General features: G+C 46.2%; 1 protein-coding gene across 8 annotated transcripts in view; it reads right to left on the reverse strand.

The window, feature by feature from the left end:
• The window catches only part of LOC119977856 (cullin-5), a 121916-nt gene that overhangs the window by 49919 nt on the left and 47876 nt on the right, over positions 1-24121 (reverse strand). For all 8 annotated transcript variants that reach the window (XM_038819108.1, XM_038819109.1, XM_038819112.1 and 5 more), the window contains 3 exons: positions 18267-18397; positions 16080-16187; positions 15695-15759 (listed from right to left, as the gene is read on the reverse strand). In XM_038819108.1, the coding sequence (XP_038675036.1) occupies positions 15695-15759; positions 16080-16187; positions 18267-18397 (304 nt within the window). The remainder of the gene's footprint in view (positions 1-15694; positions 15760-16079; positions 16188-18266; positions 18398-24121) is intronic.

Consider the following 24121-nt stretch of genomic DNA (forward strand, 5'->3'; position numbering starts at 1 on the left):
TTGGCCACAAAATTTTCCGGCCCGTACTCAATTTCGGACAAAATCAACCCGTCAGTATATAGGATCAAGTACCCAAACGGGAGGACTGCGTGGTTCCATATTAACCAGTTAAAGGCTTATGGAACAGTCAAACCACTCACACCATGTCCTGCTAGACGCAGCAGGACATCATGCCCCGCCCACAAGAGACACATTTCCACCCTCCCCCTCACAGACCAGTTCCTCATCGGACTCGACCTCGACTCCGCCCAATGACTTCAGACCACGCCCCAAAACGGCCACAAGCTGCCACAGCAGAGACAGCGACTGTGACTTGGACGACAGCCACAGCACGCCTCTCTACTGCCCTGATACAACAGACCACACACACATCAACTACGACCCCGACTACAGTGATTTAGAGATCACTTATATTAAACCTCCAGACCGACACCCAAACTCACCGTCCAACTATGATGACCCCGAAAACGTTCATTCAAATTTAGACCCCACGATTTGGCACAGGGACAATTCTTGGAGACTTGTCCGGAATGACAAGAGTGACCCCCGGTCACACAACGCTAAAATTGCATGCCTGATCCATACAAGGGTATGGGATCCGGGAGAAGAGGATGACTCCCGACATGGCAACCCCTTTGCGACCCTGTTCGCAGAGAATGAAGAGAATTGAGGTGTCCAGATGATGTAAAAAGAGGAACCGCTTGAGAGATAAACGGTGTCCTTTCTGATGGAACCTGCACGCATGTTGGTTATGATGTTTGTTTGTATGTTAAGTGTTTGATTTGGAGATTGGCCACTCGGTTTTCAGCTGAAAAGCTTGTGACCACCTCACATACACGTTAAGTTTGTCCGCAGATAACTCTGAGAACTTGACTCAGCTGCAATGTCTGAAGCCCAACTTAAGGCTTCACCCTTCACCCCACTAGGAGCATGTTGGCTCCCCCTTTTTTTAAGAGGCCCCTCTATTCTGGGAATAGAGGCTGCAAATTCACAATGAATACATTCATGCCCGTTCGTTCCAGGTCGCTCAGACAGTGGAGAAACAGCATTGAGGACCCGCCCTGTCTGAGGACCTCCCCTCTGGTCAACTAAGCTCGGGTACAGCACAGCACGCCCTACCCGGGGATCCCATTCAAATCTTGCCCGTCGCGGCCCATACGCAACTCATTCAAATTTCTCATTTCTAAAGTTTGGTTTCATTTGTTTTGTTTGAGGTAGCCCTTCAGCTGCCATTCCTTATGCTATTTACATCCAGGAACATTGGGATGGTAAATCGATAAAAAAAAAAAACAACCTGCGAGACGGCTCGCAGTGGCACAGTTGTTAGGTGTATGACTGGTCCTAAATTCGCTTTTGAAAAAAAAAATGAGGGGAGTCATAGGGTGTGACTTGGCCATTCATTTAAGGGACAATTGGAATGAGAGGACAGATACACTAACATTAAAGGTATTAAACAAATTATTGACAGATACTATGCTTGATCCCATAGCTTTCGAACGTTTGAAGGAAGGATCAGAGCAAGATCAGCAATACAACAGAACTGAAGGAAGAAAAGAAAGACCGAGATGATGACCTATATGTTTTTAGTTATTGTTTATGTAAACCCTTTTTCCCCTATGGGGACGCAAACCCTTTTTCCCCTATGACCCCCGCCGTTAATGTTTCCCAGACACCAACTTCTCAAAGCCCAGTAATGAACAGCAATGACCAGACCTGGTGCACAAAATTTATGAACTGATACTCTCTTTCGTACGTTATTGAATCACTTTTGGTGATAGCAGCTCTCTGCATCATAGTGCAGACACTTCAGTTAAGACAATGGAGAAGGAGAGCCTCCCCGCTCTTGCGCCTCAACCATTTACAGAGTGCAATCCCCTATTTTCGGCTTCCACCAATCCCCCCAACCCCTTGATGTGTAATAAAGGATTTCACTGTGATTTGATGTTGTAAATTAAGACCTTTTCTGATGTTTTGTAATGTTCTGAGCTCGACTGCCGAGTCAGAAATGGAATATAATGATAATGTTATGGATAGGAAGTTAGAATGTTTAAATGTGTTAGGGAGTGTAGTTTACAAAGGATAGTTAGAGGTTCCCTAGTAATGTATGTCCCCTTTGACATAGCGCCGACCAGAGACTGTTAGGTAAAAAATTTTGTGCCATAATTGAGGAAAGTATAGAGGCCATGGGACACGCTGAGATCAGGGAACCCAAAGACACCGACCTTGGGTGATCCTTCATGATTTCTCATGAGGATCACAAGGAGGGAGTGTAGCCACCTGGGGTGACCACTGCCCAAACACAAAATGGAAGATTGCAAGGAATGCAGGGAAAATGGACATGTTATAAAAAGCAAGCAGCTTGCAGAGCACTTGTATATTTGGACTGCTGCAGAAACCAGACAACGCTATGAAAAGAAACAGTTAGTATATTAATGAGGCGATACCAGGCGATCCCCAGGCACAATAGAAACAAGTTAACACTAATCGATACATTCAATGGAAGGCCAGACTTTTCGGTGCCAAAGAAGCCCAAAACAATAAGTCCCAAGAACCGCCCCAGTGATCGAGATACTGCCCCGTTATTGGGGAATTCAAATCAATCGATTGGGAAGAGACCCAATCGATTGCGAGAGTATAGAGGGTCCGCCCAGGTGGACGCAAGACCCTGAGAGGAGTACAAGACAGAGACCCCGGCTCCAGCTCGCTCTCTCTGCCAACCTCTCCTTGACCAGCCAGCCCTCCCAGCAGAACACCGTTGCAGCAGAAGAACCTTGAGGAGGAGAGGTCTGGACAGCAGCCGCCAACAAGTAAGTCACAACGCACGCTACGAGAGTAGACACTCCTGACCCACTGTAGTCCATAACTACTGGAAGCCTGCGGACCCAGGACAAAGCTAGAAGCCGTTGTTCCCTGATCCAGCAGTCCCCTTATCCAGATAAGTATGTGGCCGATTAGTGGTAGGATTAGCCTAGTCTTATTGTTTTATATGCATGATTAGTAGATTACTGTAATATAATAAACGTGTCTTGTTTGAACTTACTAATTGGTGTATGGTTTTATTGCTTTGAACTTGACCTTGAAACTTGTGGCGGTATCTTAACGATACCTGACGACTCCAATGCTAAGTAACGAAACAGAGCCAAATTGAGTGTTAAGCACACTCACCCAAAACGAGCAACACACTGCACAAACACCACCCCATCCAAACTATTTGATCTAAAGAGTTTCCACTTAATGTTTGGGAAGTTGAAGTCACCCATGACTACTACCCTGTGACTTCTGCACCTTTCCAAAATCTGTTTCCCAATCTGTTCCTCCACATCTCTGCTGCTATTGGGTTGTCTATAGAAAACTCCCAACAAGGTGACTGCTCTTTACCTATTTCTGACTTCAACCCATACTACCTCAGTAGGCAGATATTCCTCGAACTGCCTTTCTGCAGCTGTTATACTATCTCTAATTAACAATGCCCCCCCCGCCCCCCCCACACCTCTTTTACCATCCTCCCTAATCTTGTTGAAACATCTATAACCAGGGACCTCCGACAACCATTTCTGCCCCTCTTCTATCCAAGTTTCCGTGATGGCCACCACATCGTAGTCCCATGTACCGATTCATGCCTCAAGTTCACCCACCTTATTCCTGATGCTTCTTGCGTTGAAGTATACACACTTCAACCCATCTCCTTACCTGCAAGTACTCTCCTTTGTCAGTGTTACCATCCCCACTGCGTCACTACACGCTTTGGCGTCCCGAATATCGGCTACCTTAGTTGCTGGACTATAAATCCGGGTCCCATTCCCCTGCCAAATTAGTTTAAGCCCTCCCGAAGAGTACTAGAAAACCTCCCTCCCAGGACATTGGTGCCCCTCTGGTTCAGATGCAACCCGTCCTGCTTGTACAGGTCCCACCTTCCCCAGAATGCGCTCCAATAATCTAAATACCTGAAGCCCTCCCACCTACACCATTCCTTTTTTTAAAAAATAATTGTTATTGAGATTTTTGAAAAATGTATAACAACGGAACAATAATAATAATAACAATAATAAACACCCCCCGGCACCCATAACAACGCATATAACGAACCCCAACCCCACCCCCCCAAACCCAATAAACAACAAAATAAATTAACAATAAATTAAATTAACATAAAAAATGCCCCCCTGAAACCCCCCCCCCGCCCCCCGGGTTGCTGCTGCTGCTGACCTAGTTCCCTATCTTTGAGCCAGAAGTCAAAGAAAGGCTGCCACCGCCTAAAGAACCCTTGTACCGACTCCCTCAGGGCGAATTTAACCTTCTCCAGCTTAATGAATCCCGCCATGTCATTGATCCAGGTCTCCACGCTTGGGGGTCTCGCATCTTTCCATTGCAACAAGATCCTCCGCCGGGCTACTAGGGACGCAAAGGCCAAAACACCGGCCTCTTTCACCTCCTCCACTCCCGGCTCCACCCCAACCCCAAATATCGGGAGTCCCCAGCCTGGCTTGACCCTGGACCCTACCACCCACGACACCGTCCTCGCCACCCCCTGCCAGAATTCCCCCAGTGCCGGGCATGCCCAAAACATATGGGCATGGTTCGCTGGGCTCCCTGAACACCTAATGCACCTGTCCTCACCCCCAAAAAACCTGCTTATCCTCGTCCCGGACATATGAGCCCTGTGCAGAAATGGATGAGGCTAAGCCTCGCACATGAAGAGGAGGAGTTCACCCTCTCCAGGGCATCCGCCCATGTCCCCTCCTCAATCTGCTCCCCCAGCTCCAATTCCCACTTAGCCTTCAGCTCCTCTACCGACGCCTCCTCCACCTCCTGCATCACCTGGTAGATGTCAGACACCTTCCCATCCCTGACCCACACCCCCGAAAGCACCCTATTCTTTACCCCCCGCGGGGGCAGCGAAGGGAACCCCTCCACCTGCCGCCTAGCAAACGCCTTGACCTGAAGGTACCTGAACATATTCCCCAGGGGGAGCTCAAACTTCTCCTCCAGCTCATCCAGGCTCGCAAACCTCCCGTCAATGAACAGGTCTCCCAACTTCCTTATGCCCGCCCTGTGCCACCCCAGGAACCCGGCATCAATGTTCCCTGGGACAAACCGGTGGTTCCCCCGCAGCGGGGCCTCCACCGAGCCCCCACTTCCCCCCTGTGTCGCCTCCACTGCCCCCAAATCTTGAGGGTAGCCGCCACCACCGGGCTCGTAGTGTACCTCGTTGGAGGGAGCGGCAAAGGCGCCGTTACCAGTGCCTTCAGGCTCGTGCCTCCACAGGACGCCATCTCCATCCGTTTCCATGCTGCCCCCTCCCCATCCATTACCCACTTGCGAACCATCGAGACATTAGCCGCCCAATAGTACCTAGAGAGGTTGGGCAGCGCCAGCCCCCCTCTATCCCTGCCCCGCTCCAAAAAGACCCTCCTCACTCTCAGAGTCCCGTGCGCCCATACAAATCCCATGATGCTGCTATTCACCCTCCTAAAAAAGGCCCTCGGAATGAAAATGGGGAGGCACTGAAACAAAAACAAAAACCTCGGGAGCACCGTCATTTTAACGGACTGTACTCTACCCGCCAACGACAGCGGCAGCATGTCCCACCTTTTAAACTCCTCCTCCATCTGCTCCACCAACCTAGTAAAATTAAGCTTATGCAAAGTCCCCCAACTCCTAGCCACCTGAACCCCCAGGTACCCAAAACTCCTCACTGCCCTTTTTAGCGGGAGCCTACCAATCCCCTCCTCCTGATCTCCCGGGTGTACAACAAACAGCTCACTCTTGCCCAGGTTCAACTTATAGCCCGAGAAACTCCCAAACTCAGCAAGAATCTCCATCACCTCCGGCATTCCCTCCACAGGGTCTGCCACATACAGCAGCAAGTCATCTGCACAAAGCGACACTTGGTGCTCCTCCCCACCCTGCACCAGACCCCCCCCCCGACTCCCTGAGCCCATGGCCAGGGGCTCAATTGCCAACGCAAAAAGCAAGGGGGACAGGGGGCACCCCTGCCTCGTCCCATGGTAGAGCCTGAAGTACTCGGACCTCCTCCCATTTGTCGCTACACTCGCCATCGGGGCCTCGTACAGCAACCTCACCCATTTAATAAACCCCTCCCCAAACCTCTCTAACACCTCCCACAAGTACCCCCACTCAACCCTATCAAAGGCCTTCTCCGCACCCAATGCCACCACAATCTCCGCCTCTCCTTCTGCCGCCGGCATCATTATCACATTTAGCAGCCTTCGCACGTTAGTGTTCAGCTGCCTCCCCTTCACAAAACCCGTCTGATCTTCATGTATCACCCCCGGCACACAGTCCTCTATTCTAGTGGCCAAGATCTTCGCCAGCAACTTGGCGTCCACATTCAGCAGTGAAATTGGCCTATATGATCCACACTGCAAGGGGTCCTTATCTCGCTTCAGGATCAGGGAAATCAGCGCCCGTGACATCGTCGGGGGCAAAACTCCCCCCTCCCATGCCTCGTTAAAGGTCCGAACCAACAGGTCCGCGTATTTTTTATAAAATTCAACCAGGAACCCATCCAGTACCGGCGCCTTCCCCGACTGCATGTGGCCAATCCCTCTAACCAGCTCCTCCAACTCGATCGGCGCCCCCAGTCCCTCCACCTGCTCCTCCTGCACCCTTGGAAATCGCAGCCTGTTCAAAAAGCACTCCATTCCTCCCCCCCCCCCCCCCCCCACCCCACCAGCGGCTCCGACCGGTACAGTTCCCTGTAGAAGTCCCTAAAGACCCCATTGACCTCTGCCCTCTGCCGCACCACATTCCCACCCCTATCCGTCACTCCACCAATCTCCCTAGCGCGTCCCGCTTGTGAAGCTGATGCGCCAGCATCCTGCTCGCCTTCTCTCCATATTCATAGACCGCTCCCTGCGCCTTCCTCCACTGTGTCTCCGCCTTTCTGGTGGTCAATAAATCAAACTTGGCCTGCAGGCTACGCCGCTCCCCCAGCAATCCATCCTCCGGGGCCTCTGCATGCCTCCTATCTACACTCAGCAGCTCCCCCACCAGTCTCTCCCTCTCCCTCCTCTCCTTATGGGCTCGGATGGAGATCAGCTCCCCCCTAATCACTGCCTTCAGAGCCTCCCACACCATCCCCGCCCGGACCTCCCCAGTATCATTGGCCTCGAGGTACCTCTCAATACATCCCCGGACCCTCCTGCACACCTCCTCGTCAGCCAACAACCCCATGTCCAGACGCCAAAGCGGGCGCTGGTCCCGCACCTCCCCCATCTCCAGATCCACCTAATGCGGAGCATGGTCCGAAATTGCTATAGCCGAATATTCGGCATCCTCCACCCTCGGGACCAGCCCCCTACTCAGGACAAAAAAATCAATACGGGAATAAACCCTGTGCACGTGGGAGAAAAAAAAGAGTACTCCCCAGCCCTCAGCCTCCCAAACCTCCAGGGATCCACCCCTCCCATCTGGTCCATAAACCCCCTCAACACCTTGGCCGCCGCCGGCCTCCTGCCTGTCCTAGAACTAGAACGATCCAGTGGGGGATCCAGCACCGTATTGAAGTCCCCCCCATGATCAGGCCCCCCCCGCCTCCAGGTCAGGAATGCGGCCCAACATACGCCTCATGAAACCAGCGTCATCCCAATTTGGGGCATACACATTTACCAACACCACCCTCTCCCCCTGCAGCTTACCGCTCACCATCACATATCTGCCGCCACTATCAGCCACCACCTCAGACGCCTCAAATGCCACCCTCTTCCCCACCAGGATCGCCACCCCCCCGGTTCTTCGCGTCGAGCCCCGAATGGAAAACTTGCCCCACCCACCCCTTCCTCAGACGAACCTGGTCCGCCACCTTCAGGTGAGTCTCCTGAAGCATGGCCATGTCCGCCTTCAGCCCGTTCAGATGCGAAAACACCCGGGCCCGCTTCACCGGTCCATTCAACCCCCGCATGTTCCACGTGATCAGCCGGATCAGGGGGCACCCCGCCCCCCTCGACTAGCCATAGCCCATCGACTGTTCGCCCCTGGCCAGCACCCCCCACTCGGCCCACGGTGATAGAACCTCACCCCGACCCGCACCAGCTCCTCCCTGGCCAATCCAGCAGCAACCCGGTACCCCCCCCCCCCCCCCCCCCCCCCCAAGGCTAGGACCCCTCCTAGCCGCGACGCTCCCTCCACAGTACTCCCGTGAGCCAACTGACTTCTGCTGACCCCGGCAGCTCCCGCCCTAACTCCGACCCCTCCCGATATAGGGTCACCCCTCCCCCCCGTAGCAGCTCCTTGGCACTGCTCCAGCGCGGGAAAACGGAACTGATATCCACGCCCTTTGCCTCCAGCTCCACCCCCCTCGTCCCGCCACGCGGGAAACCAGAGGAAAGCCCGCACTTTCCCACTGCCCCACCCCACCCCCCCAACACAGCTCCCAAATAGCAGTCCCAACCCATCCACCAACCCCGTACAAACAAAAACAGAACAACCACAGACCCCAACACCCCCCTTAAAACACAAAACCATAACCAACATCATCCGAAAGCAGGAAAAAAACAAACCGAATAGCCAGCAACAGCATAAGCAGTGATACAAAAGACCCCCCACAGTCCCCAATCCCTAGCTCGAGTCCAACTTTTCAGCCTGCACAAAGGCCCACGCCTCCTCCGGGGACTCAAAATAGTGATGCCGGTCCTTGTAGGTGACCCACAAGCGCGCAGGCAGCAGCATGCCGAGGTCACGTCCCTGCTGTGGAGCACCGCCTTCGTTCGGTTAAACCCGGCCCTCCGCTTGTCCACCTCCGCACAGATACGCACTACCGAATTCTCCCACTTGCTGCTCCTCACCTTCTTGGCCCATCGCAGAACACACTCCCGGTCACTGAACCGATGGAACCGCACCAGCACCGCCCACGGGGGTTCATTCGCCTTAGGCCTCCTGGCCAGTACACTGTGGGCCCCCTCCAGCTCCAGGGGCAGATGGAAAGATCCTGCCCCCACCAGCGAGTTCAGCATCACGGCCACATAAGCCGGCAGGTCCAACCCCTCCGCAAGGCCCAGGATCCGCAAGTTCTTCCTCCTTGACCGAAACTCCATCTCCTCAAAACGATCCTGCCACTTTTGTGGAGCGCCTCGTGCATCTCCACCTTCCCCACGAGGGCAGAGACCTCATCCTCACGCTCAGAGGCCTGCTGCTGCAACTCAAGGATCGCTGCACCCTGGGTTGTCTGGGTCTCCAGCAGCTTACTTGTCGTAACCTTCAGCGAGTCCAGCAACTCCACTTTCAGCTCCGTAAAGTAGTGCAGAAGGGCCGCCTGCTGCTCCTCTGCCCACTGCCTCCACTCCTAGGGGGCTCCACCGCTTTTCCAGGGGAGCTGCTGCCGTTTTTTTTCCTCGCCCCACTCCGGGTCCGCACCATAAATCCCGGGGGGTATTGCTCCAGACCCATTTACACACCGGGAATCGTTGAATCAGCGCCGATTGGGGCCCTTAAAAGAGCCCACAAGTCCTATAAAAGCGGGAGCTGCCGAACGTGCGGCTTAGCTCCGCATTGCCGCCATCGGAAGTCCCCCCCTACACCATTCCTGCAGCCATGTGTTCAACTGCACTCTCTCTCTATTCCTAGCCTCGCTATCACGTGGCACCGGCAACAAACCAGAGATGACAACTCTGTCTGTCCTGGCCTTTAACTTCCAGCCAACTCCCTAAACTTGTTTATTACCTCCACACCCCTTTTCCTACCTACGTCACTGGTACCAATGTGCACCACGACTTCTGGCTGCTCACCCTCCCCCTTCAGGATCCTGAAGACATGATCCGAGACATCCCTGGCCCTGGCACCCGGGAGGCAACATACCTTCCGGGAGTCTTGCTCGCGACCACAGAATCTCCTATCTATTCCCCTAACCATTGAATCTCCTATTACTATTGCTTTTCTATTCTCCCCCCTTCCCTTCTGAGCCCCAGAGCTAGACTCAGTGGCAGAGATCTGGCCGCTAGGGCCTTCCCCCGGTAGGTCATCCCCCCCAACAGCATCGAAAATAGTATACTCCTGGCTCCCTTCTCGCTCTTTGTGGAAATGAAATGAAAGGAGGACCGTACTCCCTCCTCACCTAACTCCCTCAGTCACCAAACACTCACTAAAGCACTCAAATGCACCAAGTTCAGCACTCCAGTGCAAACAAAGTCTGCACTGCAGCTGGATCCTTTTTATACTGTGACTCTAGCCTCTAAAAACTGGCCCAACCCAATTAACTAATTAACAATAATGTACATAACGGTAAATATAATTAGTTCAAAAACCTAATAAAAACATTTATAAAAAAAAATATATCTATCATGGAATGCGAGCTGCAGTGAGTGAGACTCGAGTTGAGGTAAGTATGGTAGTTTAGGGAAATGGGGGAGGGAGATATTGCTGTGTTTTGTTTTCATTATTATGTCCACAGGTCAATGAGGGCAGGAGCAGACTAAGGCCGGAGAGGTGGTAAAAAAGTTGCAACAGTCATACTACATTGAGTGAACACGCCAGGTAGGTAAGCATTTCTCTCTTCTACCTTTTCAGGCTTGCATTGAGATTTAAAGTTAGGTCGAAAAATGTTAGTGTGAAAACTAAATATCAGTAGTAAAATTAAAAACAAATTATAAATCTAACTAAATAAAATAGGGATCCAGGCCCAGGCAATATGTTGTAGCTGCAGCATGCGGAAGCTTGTGGAACCCATTCTGATTCATAGCAACCACATCTGTAGCAAATGTTGTTTGAGGAACTTTGGCTCAGAGTTAATGAGCTGGACTCAGAGCTTCACACATTGCGACATATCAGGAAGAGGGAGTTACTTGAACGCTGTGTTTCAGAAGGCAGACACACCTCTTAGATTAACTACCTTGAATTCTATCAGTGATCAGGGACGGAAGGGTGTGACTATGAGTGAGGCAGGTAGAGGGGTGCAAGAGGTAGCACAGCTGGAGCCTCAGCCCTTGCCCTTGTTCAAAGGTTTGAGATTCTTGCTCCCTGTGTGGATGAGAGGGGGGATTGTAGGGACGATGTGCAAACTGATCATAGCATCATGGTATCCATTCAAGTGAAATTAAATGAAATTAAATGTAAATCGCTTTTATTGCCACAAGCAGGCTTCAAATTAAGTTACTGTGAAAAGCCCCGAGTCGCCACATTCCGGCGCCTGTTCGAGGAGGCTGGTACGGGAATTGAACCGTGCTGCTGGCCTGCCTTGGACTGCTTTCAAAGCCAGCGATTTAGCCCTGTGCTAAACAGCACCTTGGGGTGAAAAGAGAAATGCAGTCATAGTCAGGAATAGATACTGTTCTCTGTAGTCAGGAATCAAGACTTCCGAAGGTTGCGTTGTGGGCCAGGTGCCAGGGTTCAGGACATCTGCTCTGGGCTGGAGAGGAACTTGCAGCGAGAGGGGGAGGATCCCACTGTTGTGATCCATGTCAGTACCAACTGCATAAGTAGAATCAGGAAAGAGGTTCTGTTTGAGAGTTTGAGGAGCTGAACAACAGAACCTCCAAGGTTCTAATCTCTGGATAACCTGGGCCATGTGCAAATTGGCATACAGTACATAAAATGAGGGAGATTAATATGTGACTCAAAGACTGCTATGGGAGAAGTGGCTTTCGGTTTGTGGGGCACTGGCATCCGTACTGGGGAAAGTTGGGGCTGTACTGTTAGGGTTCCAACATCAAACTGTGCTGGGACCAGTGTTCTTGCAAACCATATAACTAGGGAAGTCGCAAAAGGATATGACAACATTACATGGCAGCTATTTAGATGATGATACCCAGGGTGTGACAGGAAGGGACAGAGTGTACCAACCTTTTTAAAAAAGCAACAAATAGGGAAAAAATAGTGAACAAACCAAAATTAATGGCTCTTTACTTAATTGCACATAGCATTCAGCACAAAATAAATGAATTAATGGCACAAATGGAGGTTAATGAATATGACCGTATAGATATTATAGAGATGTGCTACAAGGAGATCAAGACTGGGAACTAAATATTTCGGGGTATGTGACCTTTCTTAAGGACATGTAAGGTGGAAAGGATGGTGGGGTAGCAAAGGATCTTGGATCAGAAGATGTAGAATCCATATGGGCGGCAGTAAGAAATAACAAAGGAAGAAGACACTAGTGGGTATAGTCTACAGGCCCCAAACAATAGCTATACTGCAGGACAGAGAATAAATCAGGGGATAATAAAGGCATGTAAAAAAGGCAGTACTTTAAATATGGGTGACTTTAATCTTCATGTCGATTGGGAAAATCAAATCAGCAGAGAGAGCCAAGAGAAAGAATTCACAGGAGTGCATTCAGGGCAGTTTCCTGGAACAATATGTTGTGAATCCAACCAGGAATCAGACCATTTTGGATTTGGTAATAAGGCAGGTTTAATAAACAGTCTGAGTAAAATATCTTCTAGGAAGCAGTGACCATAACATGGTAGAATTTAGCATTCAATATGAGAGTGAGAAACATGGGCCAGAAACAACTGAAAAAAACAATGTGGCGAAGATTAACAGTAAGCCAGGGGATAGGCAAAGTTTTAAAAACCAACAAAAGATGACCAAGAAAATAATCAAGAGGTAGAAGGTAAAATACGAGGATAAACTAGCAAGTAATATAAAAATGGACAGCAAGAATTTCTTTAAATATATAAAAAGGAATGGAGGCGCCAAAGTGACCGTAGGACCCTTCGAGAATGAGACTGGGGAAATAATAATGGGGAGCCAGGAAATGGCAGCAGTTAAACAAATACTCTGCGGCAGTCTGCACGGTAGAAGACTCTAATAACATTCCAAAAATATTAAACAATCAAGGGGCAAAAGTGGGGGGTGGGAAGGGAGGAAATAGATAAAATAGCAATCTCGGAGGAAAAAGTGCTAGGGAAACTAATGAGGCTAAACATCAATAAGTCCCCTGGATCAGATGGGTTGTATCCCAATTTATTAGTTACAGAGATAGTGGATGCATTGGTAGTAACTTTCCAAGTGTCCTTAAATTCTGGAAAAGTCCCAAAGGAATGAAAAACTGCCAATGTAACACCTTTATTCAAAAACGGAGGGAGATAAAAGCAAATAACTATACTTAGTTTAACTTCTGACATTGGTAAATGTTGAAGAGGCCATTGCAAAGAATATAATAGCAAAGCATTTAGAAATAAATAATATAATGAAGCAGAGTCAACATGGCTTTATGAAGGGGAAATCTTGCCTGACAAATTCATTAGAATTCTTTGAGGTAATGTGCAGGATAGATAAAGGGAACTAATAGATATAATATACTTGGATTTCAAAAAGGCATTTGATAAGGTATCGCACAAAAGGCTTCTTAATAAGATAAGAGCCCATGGTGTTGAGGGTAGTTTATTAACATTGATAGGGGATTGGCTAACTGATAGGAGAGAGAGAGTTGGGATAAGAGGGGCATTTTCAGTATAGCAACCTGTAACTTGTGGAGTACCACAGCAATCCGTGCTGGGGCCACAATTATTTACATCATATATAAATGACTTGGATGAGGGAAGTGAATGCAGTATTGCCAAGTTTGTGATGACACAAAAATAGTTGGGAAGGCAAGTGGTGAGGATGACACAAAGAGTCTACAGAAGGACATAGACAGGTTAAGTGAGTTGGTAAAAACTTTTCAGATGGAATATAATTATCAGATGGAAACTGAAATTATGCACTTTGTTAGGAAGAATAAAGGAGTTGAATATTATTTAAACAGAGAAAGACTGCTGAAAATGGCAACACAAAGGGATTTGGGGATCCTCGTGCATAAATCACAAAAAGCTAGCATGTAAATTCAGCAGGCAATTGGGAAGGCAAATGGAACGTTGACCTTTAGTTCCAGTGGAATGGAGTATAAAAATAGGGAAGTCTTGCTAAAACTATACAAGACACTAGTTAGACCACAACTGGAATAACTTAACAGTTTTGACCCACCTATCTAAGGAAAGATATATTGGCATTGGAGGCAGTCCAGAGAAGGTTCACCAGGTTTATCCCGGGTATGGACCGATTTTCTTATGAGAAGAGGTTATGTAGGTTGGGCCTGTACTCGTTATAGTTTAGATTAATGAGAGATTACCTTATTGAGCCACAGGATTCTCAGGGGGCTTGACAGGGAAGATGCCATGGGGATGTTTCATCTTGCAGGAGAGTCTAGGACCAGAGGGCATAATCGCAGAGTAAGGGGTCGCCCATTTAACAGAGATGAGAAGGACTTTCATCTGATGGTAGTGAACTTGTGGAATTCCACATCACAGAGAGCTGCAGTGGCTGGGTCGTTAAGTATGTTCAAGGCGGAGATAGACAGAGTTTTAGTCATTAAGGGAATCAAGGGCTTTGTGGACAATGCAGGAAAGTGGAGTTGCGGATTATGTCAGAACAGCCATGATCTCATTGAATGGCGGAGCTGACGTGATAGGCCGAATGAATTACTTCTGCTCCTATGTCTTATGGTCTAGCCAGTTGTAGCTAAACAACCTGTAACTATTTATCTTCCCACTCCTACACCATTACCTCTGCAGTCTCCTTGCCCCATCACCTCCAATTTCTCATTTACATGCAGCAGCTCAGTGACATCATCCAAAAACACATCAGGCTCCACACCCAGTCTGAGGACACCCAGATCTACCTCACCACCACCTCATTTTCCCCCCTCCAGTGCCTGATTTGTCACACTGCTTGCCAGGCATCAGTACTAGATTAATAATCATAATCTTTATTATTATTACAAATAGACTTACATTAACACTGCAATAAGTTACTGAGAAAATCCCCTAGACGCCACACTCCAGCGCCTGGTCGGGTATACAGAGGGAGAATTCAGAATGTTCAATTCACCTAACAAGCACGTCAATAAGTTACTGAGAAAATCCCCTAGTCACCACACTCCAGCGCCTGGTCAGGTATACAGAGGGAGAATTCAGAATTCACCTAACAAGCACGTCTTTCAGGACTTGTGGTAGGAAACCGGAGCACCTGGAGGAAACCCATGCAGACACGGGGAGAACGTGCAGACTCGGCACGGACAGTGACCCAAGAGGGAATTGAACATGGGACCCTGAAGCAACAGTGTTAACTGCTGTGCTACCGTGTGTTTCCTTCTCCATCTTTACATTCTTCCAAGATCTCTTCATCCCTTCCATTTTGGCCTTTTCAACATTCCCAATTTTGAAATCCCTTCACCTTTGGGCAGTCAGGCCTGAGCGCCTAAGCTCCAGAATTCCTTCCCTAAACCTTTCCATCACTCTACTTCTGTCTCCTCCTTTAAAACAACACTTAAAACCGACCACAATGGCAAACCAAACCCTTTGGTCACTTGTCCCAATATCTTGTATTTCGGCGTTAGATTTTGTTTGATAACAGTCCCATGAAGCACCTTGGGATATTTACAAAGTTAAAGCCACTGCAAGGAGTTATCTCCGGAGTTCACTTATGAAGTATGGTCACATGGGTTTGGTACTGTGGTGGTTCTAACGCTCATGAAATTCTACTCTAAAAGCTAATACCTTTACGACATGATAGATGAAGGAAAACACTGGAAGAGACAAACACTGTGGGCTTATTGGTCTAAGAGGAGTTACTTCAAATTGAACAAAGATATTTTCCAATTTTTACCACCGTTCTACCGATAAAATATTTTTAACAATCTATTTATAAAATTTATAAAATTCTTCGTTAGCAATAATATTCTAAAAAATCTCACCCTTTTTGCTTCAATGGCAGTTCAAGTTTAAATATGGTAGCATCATTCACAACTGCTTTATATGCCTGTTTGGAAGAAATTTTTTTCAATGAGAAATTAAGAAACCAAATACAGTACATTTTCAATAGCTTTGATACAGTACACTAATAAATGCAATACAGATTTAAAAAAACAAGCTGTTTTAAATGTTATGCAGGTTTAACCACATCAGCCATGTTTCAACTATTCAACTTCATTGGATTAAAATCCAAAGGTGTAAATGAGGGTCTTTCACTTTGCAATAAGAATGCAATTACTCTTATTAAAAAAATTGTTACCAATGTTTGAAAGTATTCTAACATGGAACTTTTCCTACTCATCAACATTAAAGCAAAAATCCACTTACTTTATCTCTAGCAGTAAGAAAGCGAGGGTCATCCTGAAACGCTTCTTTTACTAATTTACTAAATCGATTAAACAATGTAAGCAATTGCTCTACATATTTTTCAGAATCCTGCAACGAAGAAATAAAATTATTTGCAATATCAGAAAGCATGTAAATGAATACAAGCATTGCGGCAACAGGTGGCACACTGGTTAGCACTGCAGCCTCTCAGTGCCAGGGACACGGGTTTAATTCCGGCCTTGGGTGACTGTGTGGGGTTTGCACGTTCTCCCGTGTCTGCTTGGGTTTTCTCCGGGTGCTCCGGTTTCCTCCCACAGTTCAAAGATGTGCAAGTTAGATGGATTGGCCATGATAAAATTGTCTCTTAGTGTCCAAAAGGTTAGATGGGGTTACGGGGAGAGGCCGGGGAGTGGGCCTAGGTTAGGGTGCTCTTTCAGAGGGTTGGGGAAGATTTGATGGGCCGATTGGCCTCCTTCTGTACTGCAGGAATTCCATGATTCTATTTTAACACGAGCATACTGTGCTGTGGACCCATCCAGTTGATTAATTGTCAATCTTTAGTGCTTCATTGGGATGGTGATAGAAGACTGGGTCGCGTGGGGTAATATCTATTTAATTGTTATTATATATTATCTTTTTGCACTATGCTAATGTTCATTCTAGTTTGTTTTGTTATTATGGTTACTACTGTTTTATTATGAAAAATTCTGCAAAACCTTAATAAAAATATTTTTTTTAAAATTGGCAATCTTAACAAGATTATCTGCAACACCAAGTTTTGTTCAATTAAGAATCCCCATTCTTTATTGACCAGATGAATACAGATATCAGAAGGTAAGCAGACATCCAAATAAGGCAGGTATACAACCTCAAAAGCACATGAAAGGAACAAAATCTAAAGTGCAACTTAATTGCTGATTTCACTTGCGATGTACGTAACTGAAATTTAGCTGTCACATGGTCTTTCAAGAGTTAAATTTGTATAGTCATAAAAAATTGAATTATGGATATTTTCAACCCTCGCGGTTTTGCAACTTATCAATGGTGAAATTTTGCTTTGTTGGAGTGGTGTAATATTAATGTTTTTTGCCCTTCTGAAGTGGTCTTGCACAAAGCATTTTCTAACTTTTAAAATCACAAAATGGAAAGACTACGATGTAATCTCACCAACTCTCTGTACTGTCACTCAAACACCGAGTATCTTTAACCTCACTTATATGAACATGTTCGTGGCTGATCTTTAATGATGGTGGTTGAATAGGTTTCTCAATGTGTACCAGAAGTTCAGTAAGTGAAGGCTGCTGATACAGTTTCCTACCCAGATCTTAGCTATACTGAGTGCCTGATGGACAAGATTCAATGGCATGTTCAGCAAATCCAGTGAAGACCAAAAACAACAAGCAGCCAGTCACCTCAGGCCACACTTCTTCACCTTCCAGTGGTCATCATGTTATTACGAGTGGGCTGAGAATAAGTTGACTTGCCAGGAACTATTACAGTGCATGGGAAAATCAAATAACTTAAAATTTCATGTAAATTAGTTTCTTCCAAAACACACAGATCTGAGTGCAAATTGTCTTTAATCCTTGACTGGTTTGCAAATTTCTTTAAAAATTAATATTTTAACAATAGGATTAACTGATGTGCAGGTTAGGTGGATTGGCCATGGTAAATTGCCAATTGGTGTCCAAAGATGTGGTTAGGTGGACAAACCATAATCAATGCACGGGGTTATGGGGATAGGACGGGTGAGTGGACCTAGGTAGAGTGCTCCTTCGGAGAATCAGTGCACACTTGATGAGCTGAATTGCCTGTATCTGGCTCTATAGATTCTAACTAAAGTGACATGTATTACCCAATCTTCTGTTCTTGACTAAAGTAGCAGCAATAAACGGAAAAGAAAACAGCAAGATAAATTTGGAAATATCAAAGTGCTGTTCTTCAAACACTTTTTAGGGGAAGCAAAGAGAAAATAATCATTCAAAGTTTAAAAATTGCTGAATAATGGTCAAGTAACAAGTCAATAAACTGTGACTCAATTCCCCTTATTCTCCCAAAGAACAAAGAATGATCAATATCAAGAACAGATTTTTAACATTTCAACTCCATTTTCATCATTTACTTTTTAAGTAACTAATGTTCATTGAGACATCATTCTCCACTTTAGCTCTATATTTAAATACTTACAGTAGTGATAGTTTCTGCAGCAGCCACCATATCTGCTAATCCAGCACTAATAATGTGCTCCTCCAAATCTTTTAACATTGGCTCAATCCCATTTGGAACTTTATCCATCAGTGTAAACATCAAGTGTAGTTCTGTATAAGTTAATAAATACATTATTGCAATGTACAATTGAGTGCAACGTACATCACCATTCTATATGACCCTGTAAAACTAACTCTTACGCTATTCATCTCTCCGGTCTTCCATCTTACAGAATCCCTACAGTGAAGGAGGCCATTTGACCCATCGTGTCTGCACCAACCCTATGAAACAGCACTCTAACTTGGTCCACTGCTCCCGCAACCTACCCTGCACATTCCTGGACACTAAGGAGCAATTTAGGATTGGCCAATCCACCTAACCTGGACATCTTTGGACTGTTGGAGGAAACTGGAGGACCCGAAGGAAATCCATCCAGACACGGGGAGAATGTGCAAACTCCACAAAGTCGCCCAAGGTCAGAATCAAACCTGGATCGCTGGAATCTGAGACAGCAGTGCTAACCACTGCACCACCTTGCCGTCCCAATATATATCCTTATCCCACTCAACCGTTTCTCAAAATCTATGGCATTTTTAACTTTTCCTAGTTCTTATGAAAGGTCATCAACCTGAAACGTTAACTCTGTTCTCTCTCCACAGATGTGGCCTGACCTGCTGAGTATTTCCAGCATTTTGTGTTCTTGTTTCAGAGCATATTGTGTTTTTCAATACCAGGCATTAAGTTGGATAGGTATAGCAACTTTTTAAAAAACCTTCAGTATTTCATGTGGTTGATAAAATTTTATGCATGGCAGAAGTCAATGATGCTCAGAATATAGACAAATAAAGTTTATTTTAAGACTTTGGTTTATGTGCAGAGTGAAAAATCTTAATGATTACTACATTTTTAGCAACTAGCTTCATGTTTGTTAACACATTTGGTTTTTAAAGAGGTTGCAAAATTTAAAAAGAACTAAAAACAATGATCTTGTGTAATTGATAAATCACCCATCTAACATGTTGTCATGCAATTCAAAGAAATATTTAAACTAAAAGGAGGACAAACTGATCAAGATCAAAAACTTTGCTATGCAATAACTTCATGTAAATAGGGTTAACCGAATCGGAGCTGCATTAAAAGTAGCTTATTTAGAATCACAATAGCAGTCATAATCCAAATTTGGCACAGAATGTACCAGCCTCCCTGAACATGCGCCGGAATGTGGTGACTAGGGGCTTTTCACAGTAACTTAATTTGAAGCCTACTTGCGACAATAAGCAATTTTCATTTTCAGAATGAATTCAACTGGACATTACCTTTACAAAGATCACTCCGACATTGTGCTGCAGTGCACACAGGTGCGTAGTTACATCTTGAAGGACGGATATTTCCAAGTAGAGGAATTGTAATTTTTCTACATTTGTGGCATTTGGACACTATTGGATATGGAAGTTATAACTGATTGGGCAGCACAGTGGCGCAAGTGGTTAGCACGGCTGCCTCACGGCACTGAGGTCCTAGGCTCGATCCCGGCTCTGGGTCACTGTCCATGTGGAGTTTGCACATTTTCTCCGTGTTTGCATGGGTTTCGCCCCCACAACCCAAAGATGTGCAGGGTAGGCGGATTGGCTACGTTAAATTGCCCCTTAATTGGAAAAAAAATGAATTGGATACACTAAATTTATATTTTTTTTAAAATAAAAAAAATAATAACTGATCACTTTTGGCTTGGTCAGAATAGGGAAAAAAATGCTCAATTGTTTGGCAGTCTTAATTAGCAAAACAAAGATCGCTTTAAGAGATTGATATTTGTATTGGTAAACATTAGAAATAAGGAACAGGGGCAGCATGATGGCAGTGTTTAGAACTTCTGTCTCTCAGCACTGAGAACCCGGGTTCGATCCCAGGTCTCTGTCCATGTGGAGTTTGCACATTCTCCCAGTATCTGCGTGGGTCGCACCCAAAAAGATGTGCAGGGAAGGTGGATTGGTGGCGCTAAATTTCCCCTTAATTGGGTGAAAAAAAAGAATTAGGTACTTTAATTTAAAAAAATAGAAGGAACGAATAGTTTTAAGTGGGATTAATTTAGTGCTTCTGTGCCTGGAAGGATAAAACTGGACAACGGTGTTTGTATGTGTAGGGGCTGGTTTCAATTCCAACTGTGTTTCTATTATGCTTCGAGATAGAGAGGGCTACGGCATGAAGAATAAATAGTCGCAGCAGTTGTTGCTTATAAGTCTTAGTTTCAATGGGATCTTTTGCAGTTGGAGACTGGACACCTGGGAGTGAACCTCTCTCAACTCTGTCAGAAACTGGACAGGACAAGGGAGCTGCAAAGATGCAAGTTTCCTAAGAAATAATTTACAGTCCAGATAACCAGGCAATTGGGACACAAAGAATGTTTAAGATGACTGAAGTTAGAGAAAAGAGACCAAGGTACTGTTCAGAAGAATTAAAGGAAAAGTAAGCAAACTGTTCGGAGTTAAAGGGACAATTGCACTAACCAGATTTAAACTGAGACAGCAGACTGGAGGTAAATGAAATGTTTGATGCCATTTCTTTTAGTGTCTGAGAATCAAGTTAAAGCAATTGTGAACAGTTTGTGCAGCAGTCAAGGCAAACAAATCCAAAGGGGTTGGGGTAAAACGTGGACTGGATTCGATGTTAAAAGTGAAGAAGCTTTGTTTAAAAGTGTCATTTGGAAAACATGGACTGGATTTCTGAATGCAAACAGCTAAGGAAAAGCATTATTGAGAGAAGAATTTAAAGTGTGTTTTTGGGGGCTGGCATTTTGAAACTCAGGCGACATTCATTTGGGGGGATTCTGATGAGACATCCACAGACATTCCATAGATTTTACTGTGCAGGAGGCCATTCGACCCATCGAGTCTGCATGGCCCTTGTAAAGAACACCCTATCTAAGCCCACAACTCCACCCTATCCCAGTAACCCCACCTAACTTTGTTGGACACTAAGGGCAATTTAGCCTGGCCAATCCATCTACCCGCACATCTTTGGACTGTGGGAAGAAACCAGAGCACCCAAGTGCAACCTACGCAGGCACGGGGAGAAAGTGCAAACTCCACACAGTGATCCAAGCCGTGATTCGAACCAGGGACCCTGGAGCTGTGAAGCAACTGTGCTAACCAGTGTGCTGTCCAGCTGCAACCAAATGGGGAAAATTTGATGGTTGATTTTTTTCCCTGCCTAATCTGGAATATACCATTTGGCTCGTTATCCTTGACAAAGTGTGACATTGGAGAGACTATCTTTAAGCAGCTGACATGATATAACGGCAGAAATATATTCTTTCAATAATAGATGGAATGTGCAGTTCCGCACTTAGGACAAATTTTACTCCTCTTGAAATGATTAAAATGCCAAAAGAGTAATTGAAATTTTAAATAGTTATCGCTGCACTTTCCTATGCTCTTCCTAGATAAACTTACGACTCACAACCCTGACTTGGAAATATTCGGCATTCCTTCACTGTCGCTTGTTCAAAATCTCACTTGGGGTTCAGCCATCTTTTGTGCTCAAAAGGATTGTGTGTTTATGAGACCATTGCAGCTTTAAGATGTACTTTGTAATCTGTGTTGATCTTAGAATCTGTGTATTTGTTAAACTAAGGGCCGGGAAAGGAGTATTGTTTACAAAATTTTATTTTCTTGTTGTCAGAACGAATTAGCAACCCTGTGGCTCTGTTCCTCCATGTTACATAAAAAAGTAAAAGTTACTGTTTTGAGAGCCAGGGTTCCATTCTGGGACCTTCTGTCCAAATACAACACCAACTAGGATCATAGCATAATGAAAGTTCTTTGTTCATAACTTATTAATTAAGCTTCTGATTCTGAGAGCTTTGAATTTCCATAACATTTTATAACATTTAATTCAGATTTATAAAAACAATTACATTTTAGCAGCTTGTGGATTAAATTCTCCTGGAGAACTCGGACTCAAAAATGGAAGAATAAAGGTTAGCAAGCTCAGATCTAAAAAGCTGATTGGTTAGCCAATTTGAAAAGCAAGCTAAAACACAGCCAATGCAAAAACAAAATGCAAACTAGGCTCAACCATTGTTCATCTTAGATTTATAGAATCATGGAGACTTCGGGTGTAGGAGGTTGCACGCAAGGTAGATACAGCTAGAGCCCTTGGTTTTGGTCCTTTTCACCCGGTTCCGGAGGATAATTGGTGGACATACTCATCCTATTTGAGAACCTTTTGTGAGGGGATGTGAAGCGCAAGAAAGAATATTGGGAAGAAAGATGTGAGAGGTAGCTCTTCTGAGGAGTTGAACAAAGTATGGAATCCAGCAGGATCGAAGATGGCGGAGGGAAACTTGCGGGTGGGGCCTCAACTATTACGGTGGATAAGCTGATGGAGGTAATGGCTGTCGAATTTGAAAGGCAATTTGGCAAGCATTGAGAGGCAAAGGAAGAGATGCTGGAGATCTTCAAACTGTCAGTGGAAGAAGCATTGGTCCCGACAAAGGAGGCACTGGAGAAGACCTCAGAGACAGTGCAAGAGCATGGTGAGGTGCTAAAGGGGGTGGAAATGACACTGTTGTGACTTTGACCAGCTGGCCTCGTTGGAGAGAGCTAAGGCAGCAGAACCTCAGGATTGTGGGGTTGCTTGATGGGTGGAGGGTCCGAAGCCGACTGAATACTTTGAGTCGATGTTTAGGAAGTTTATGGGGAGGGGGGATCAGGTTCCTCTCCCATTGAGCTGGATCTAGCCCATCGATTGCTCCAGGCGAATGAGCCACCATGAGAAGCAATAGTCTGTTTTCACAGCTATCGGACAAGGAGAGGGTGCTGAAGAGAGCCAAGAAGAATCGGGAGGTGCGGTGGGAAGGCAGCAGTGTTCAGACATACCAGGATATTATGGCAGAATTGGCAAGAAGGCGTGCGGCCTTCAACAGGGCAGAGTTTTGGTGTGGTGTACCCAGAGAGGCTGAGAGTTACACATAATGCTAAGGACCATTTCTTAGAGACAGCGGAGGAAGGGGAGGCCGTTATTAAAGATCAAGGACAAGGCAGCAAGGTGGCGCAGTGGGTTAGCCCTGCAGCCTCACGGCGCCGAGATCCCAGGTTAGATCCCGGCTCTGGGTCACTGTCCATGTGGAATTTGCACATTCTCCCTGTGTTTGCGTGGGTTTCGCCCCCACAACCCAAAAGATGTGCAGGCTAGGTGGATTGGCCATGCTAAATTGCCCCTTAATTGGAAAAAAATTATTTGGTACACTAAATTTAAGAAAACAAATATTAAAGATCAAGGACTTGGACTGAACCGAGGAGGTTTGAATGGAACTTTGCTGGTGGTTGGGCGGGCTTATATGGGGGTGTTATTGTCATATTGATTTTTTTCCATATGTTTGTTTATTTCCCTTCTCCAGTTTTATTTCGTACAGAGTTTTGGTTAATTGAAATTGGTGCGTTTTGTTCAAGAGCATTTTTTTATTTTTTGAGTTTTCTCATTTTGATGGGTGTTTTGGGTTTGGAGGGAGTATTTGGCTGGGGGGAGGGGGTGAGGTGTTGGGCACTCAAGGTTAAAGGGTGGGTTGGGGGAGTTTGGGCTTTTGTGTGGTCGTTTGGGTTTTGATCTCTTTGGTTGTTTACTTATGGGATGTCAGCTCTGGCGGTGGGAGGTCCCTTGCCAGCAGGCTGGGGCAGGCTAGTGAAAGGGAGTGAGGTGGGGGGAGAGGGGCTGCGGCTTGCTGAAGCTGTTTAGACAGGACCCAATGAGCTAGGCGATGTGAATGGTGGGGGATGGGGATACAGGTGCTGGTTCGAGAGGCAGTGGTTGGGGATTTGTGGAATGGGGGGGGGGGA

The sequence above is a fragment of the Scyliorhinus canicula genome, chromosome 14, assembly GCF_902713615.1.
Source record: "Scyliorhinus canicula chromosome 14, sScyCan1.1, whole genome shotgun sequence".
Lineage (NCBI taxonomy): Eukaryota > Metazoa > Chordata > Chondrichthyes > Carcharhiniformes > Scyliorhinidae > Scyliorhinus > Scyliorhinus canicula.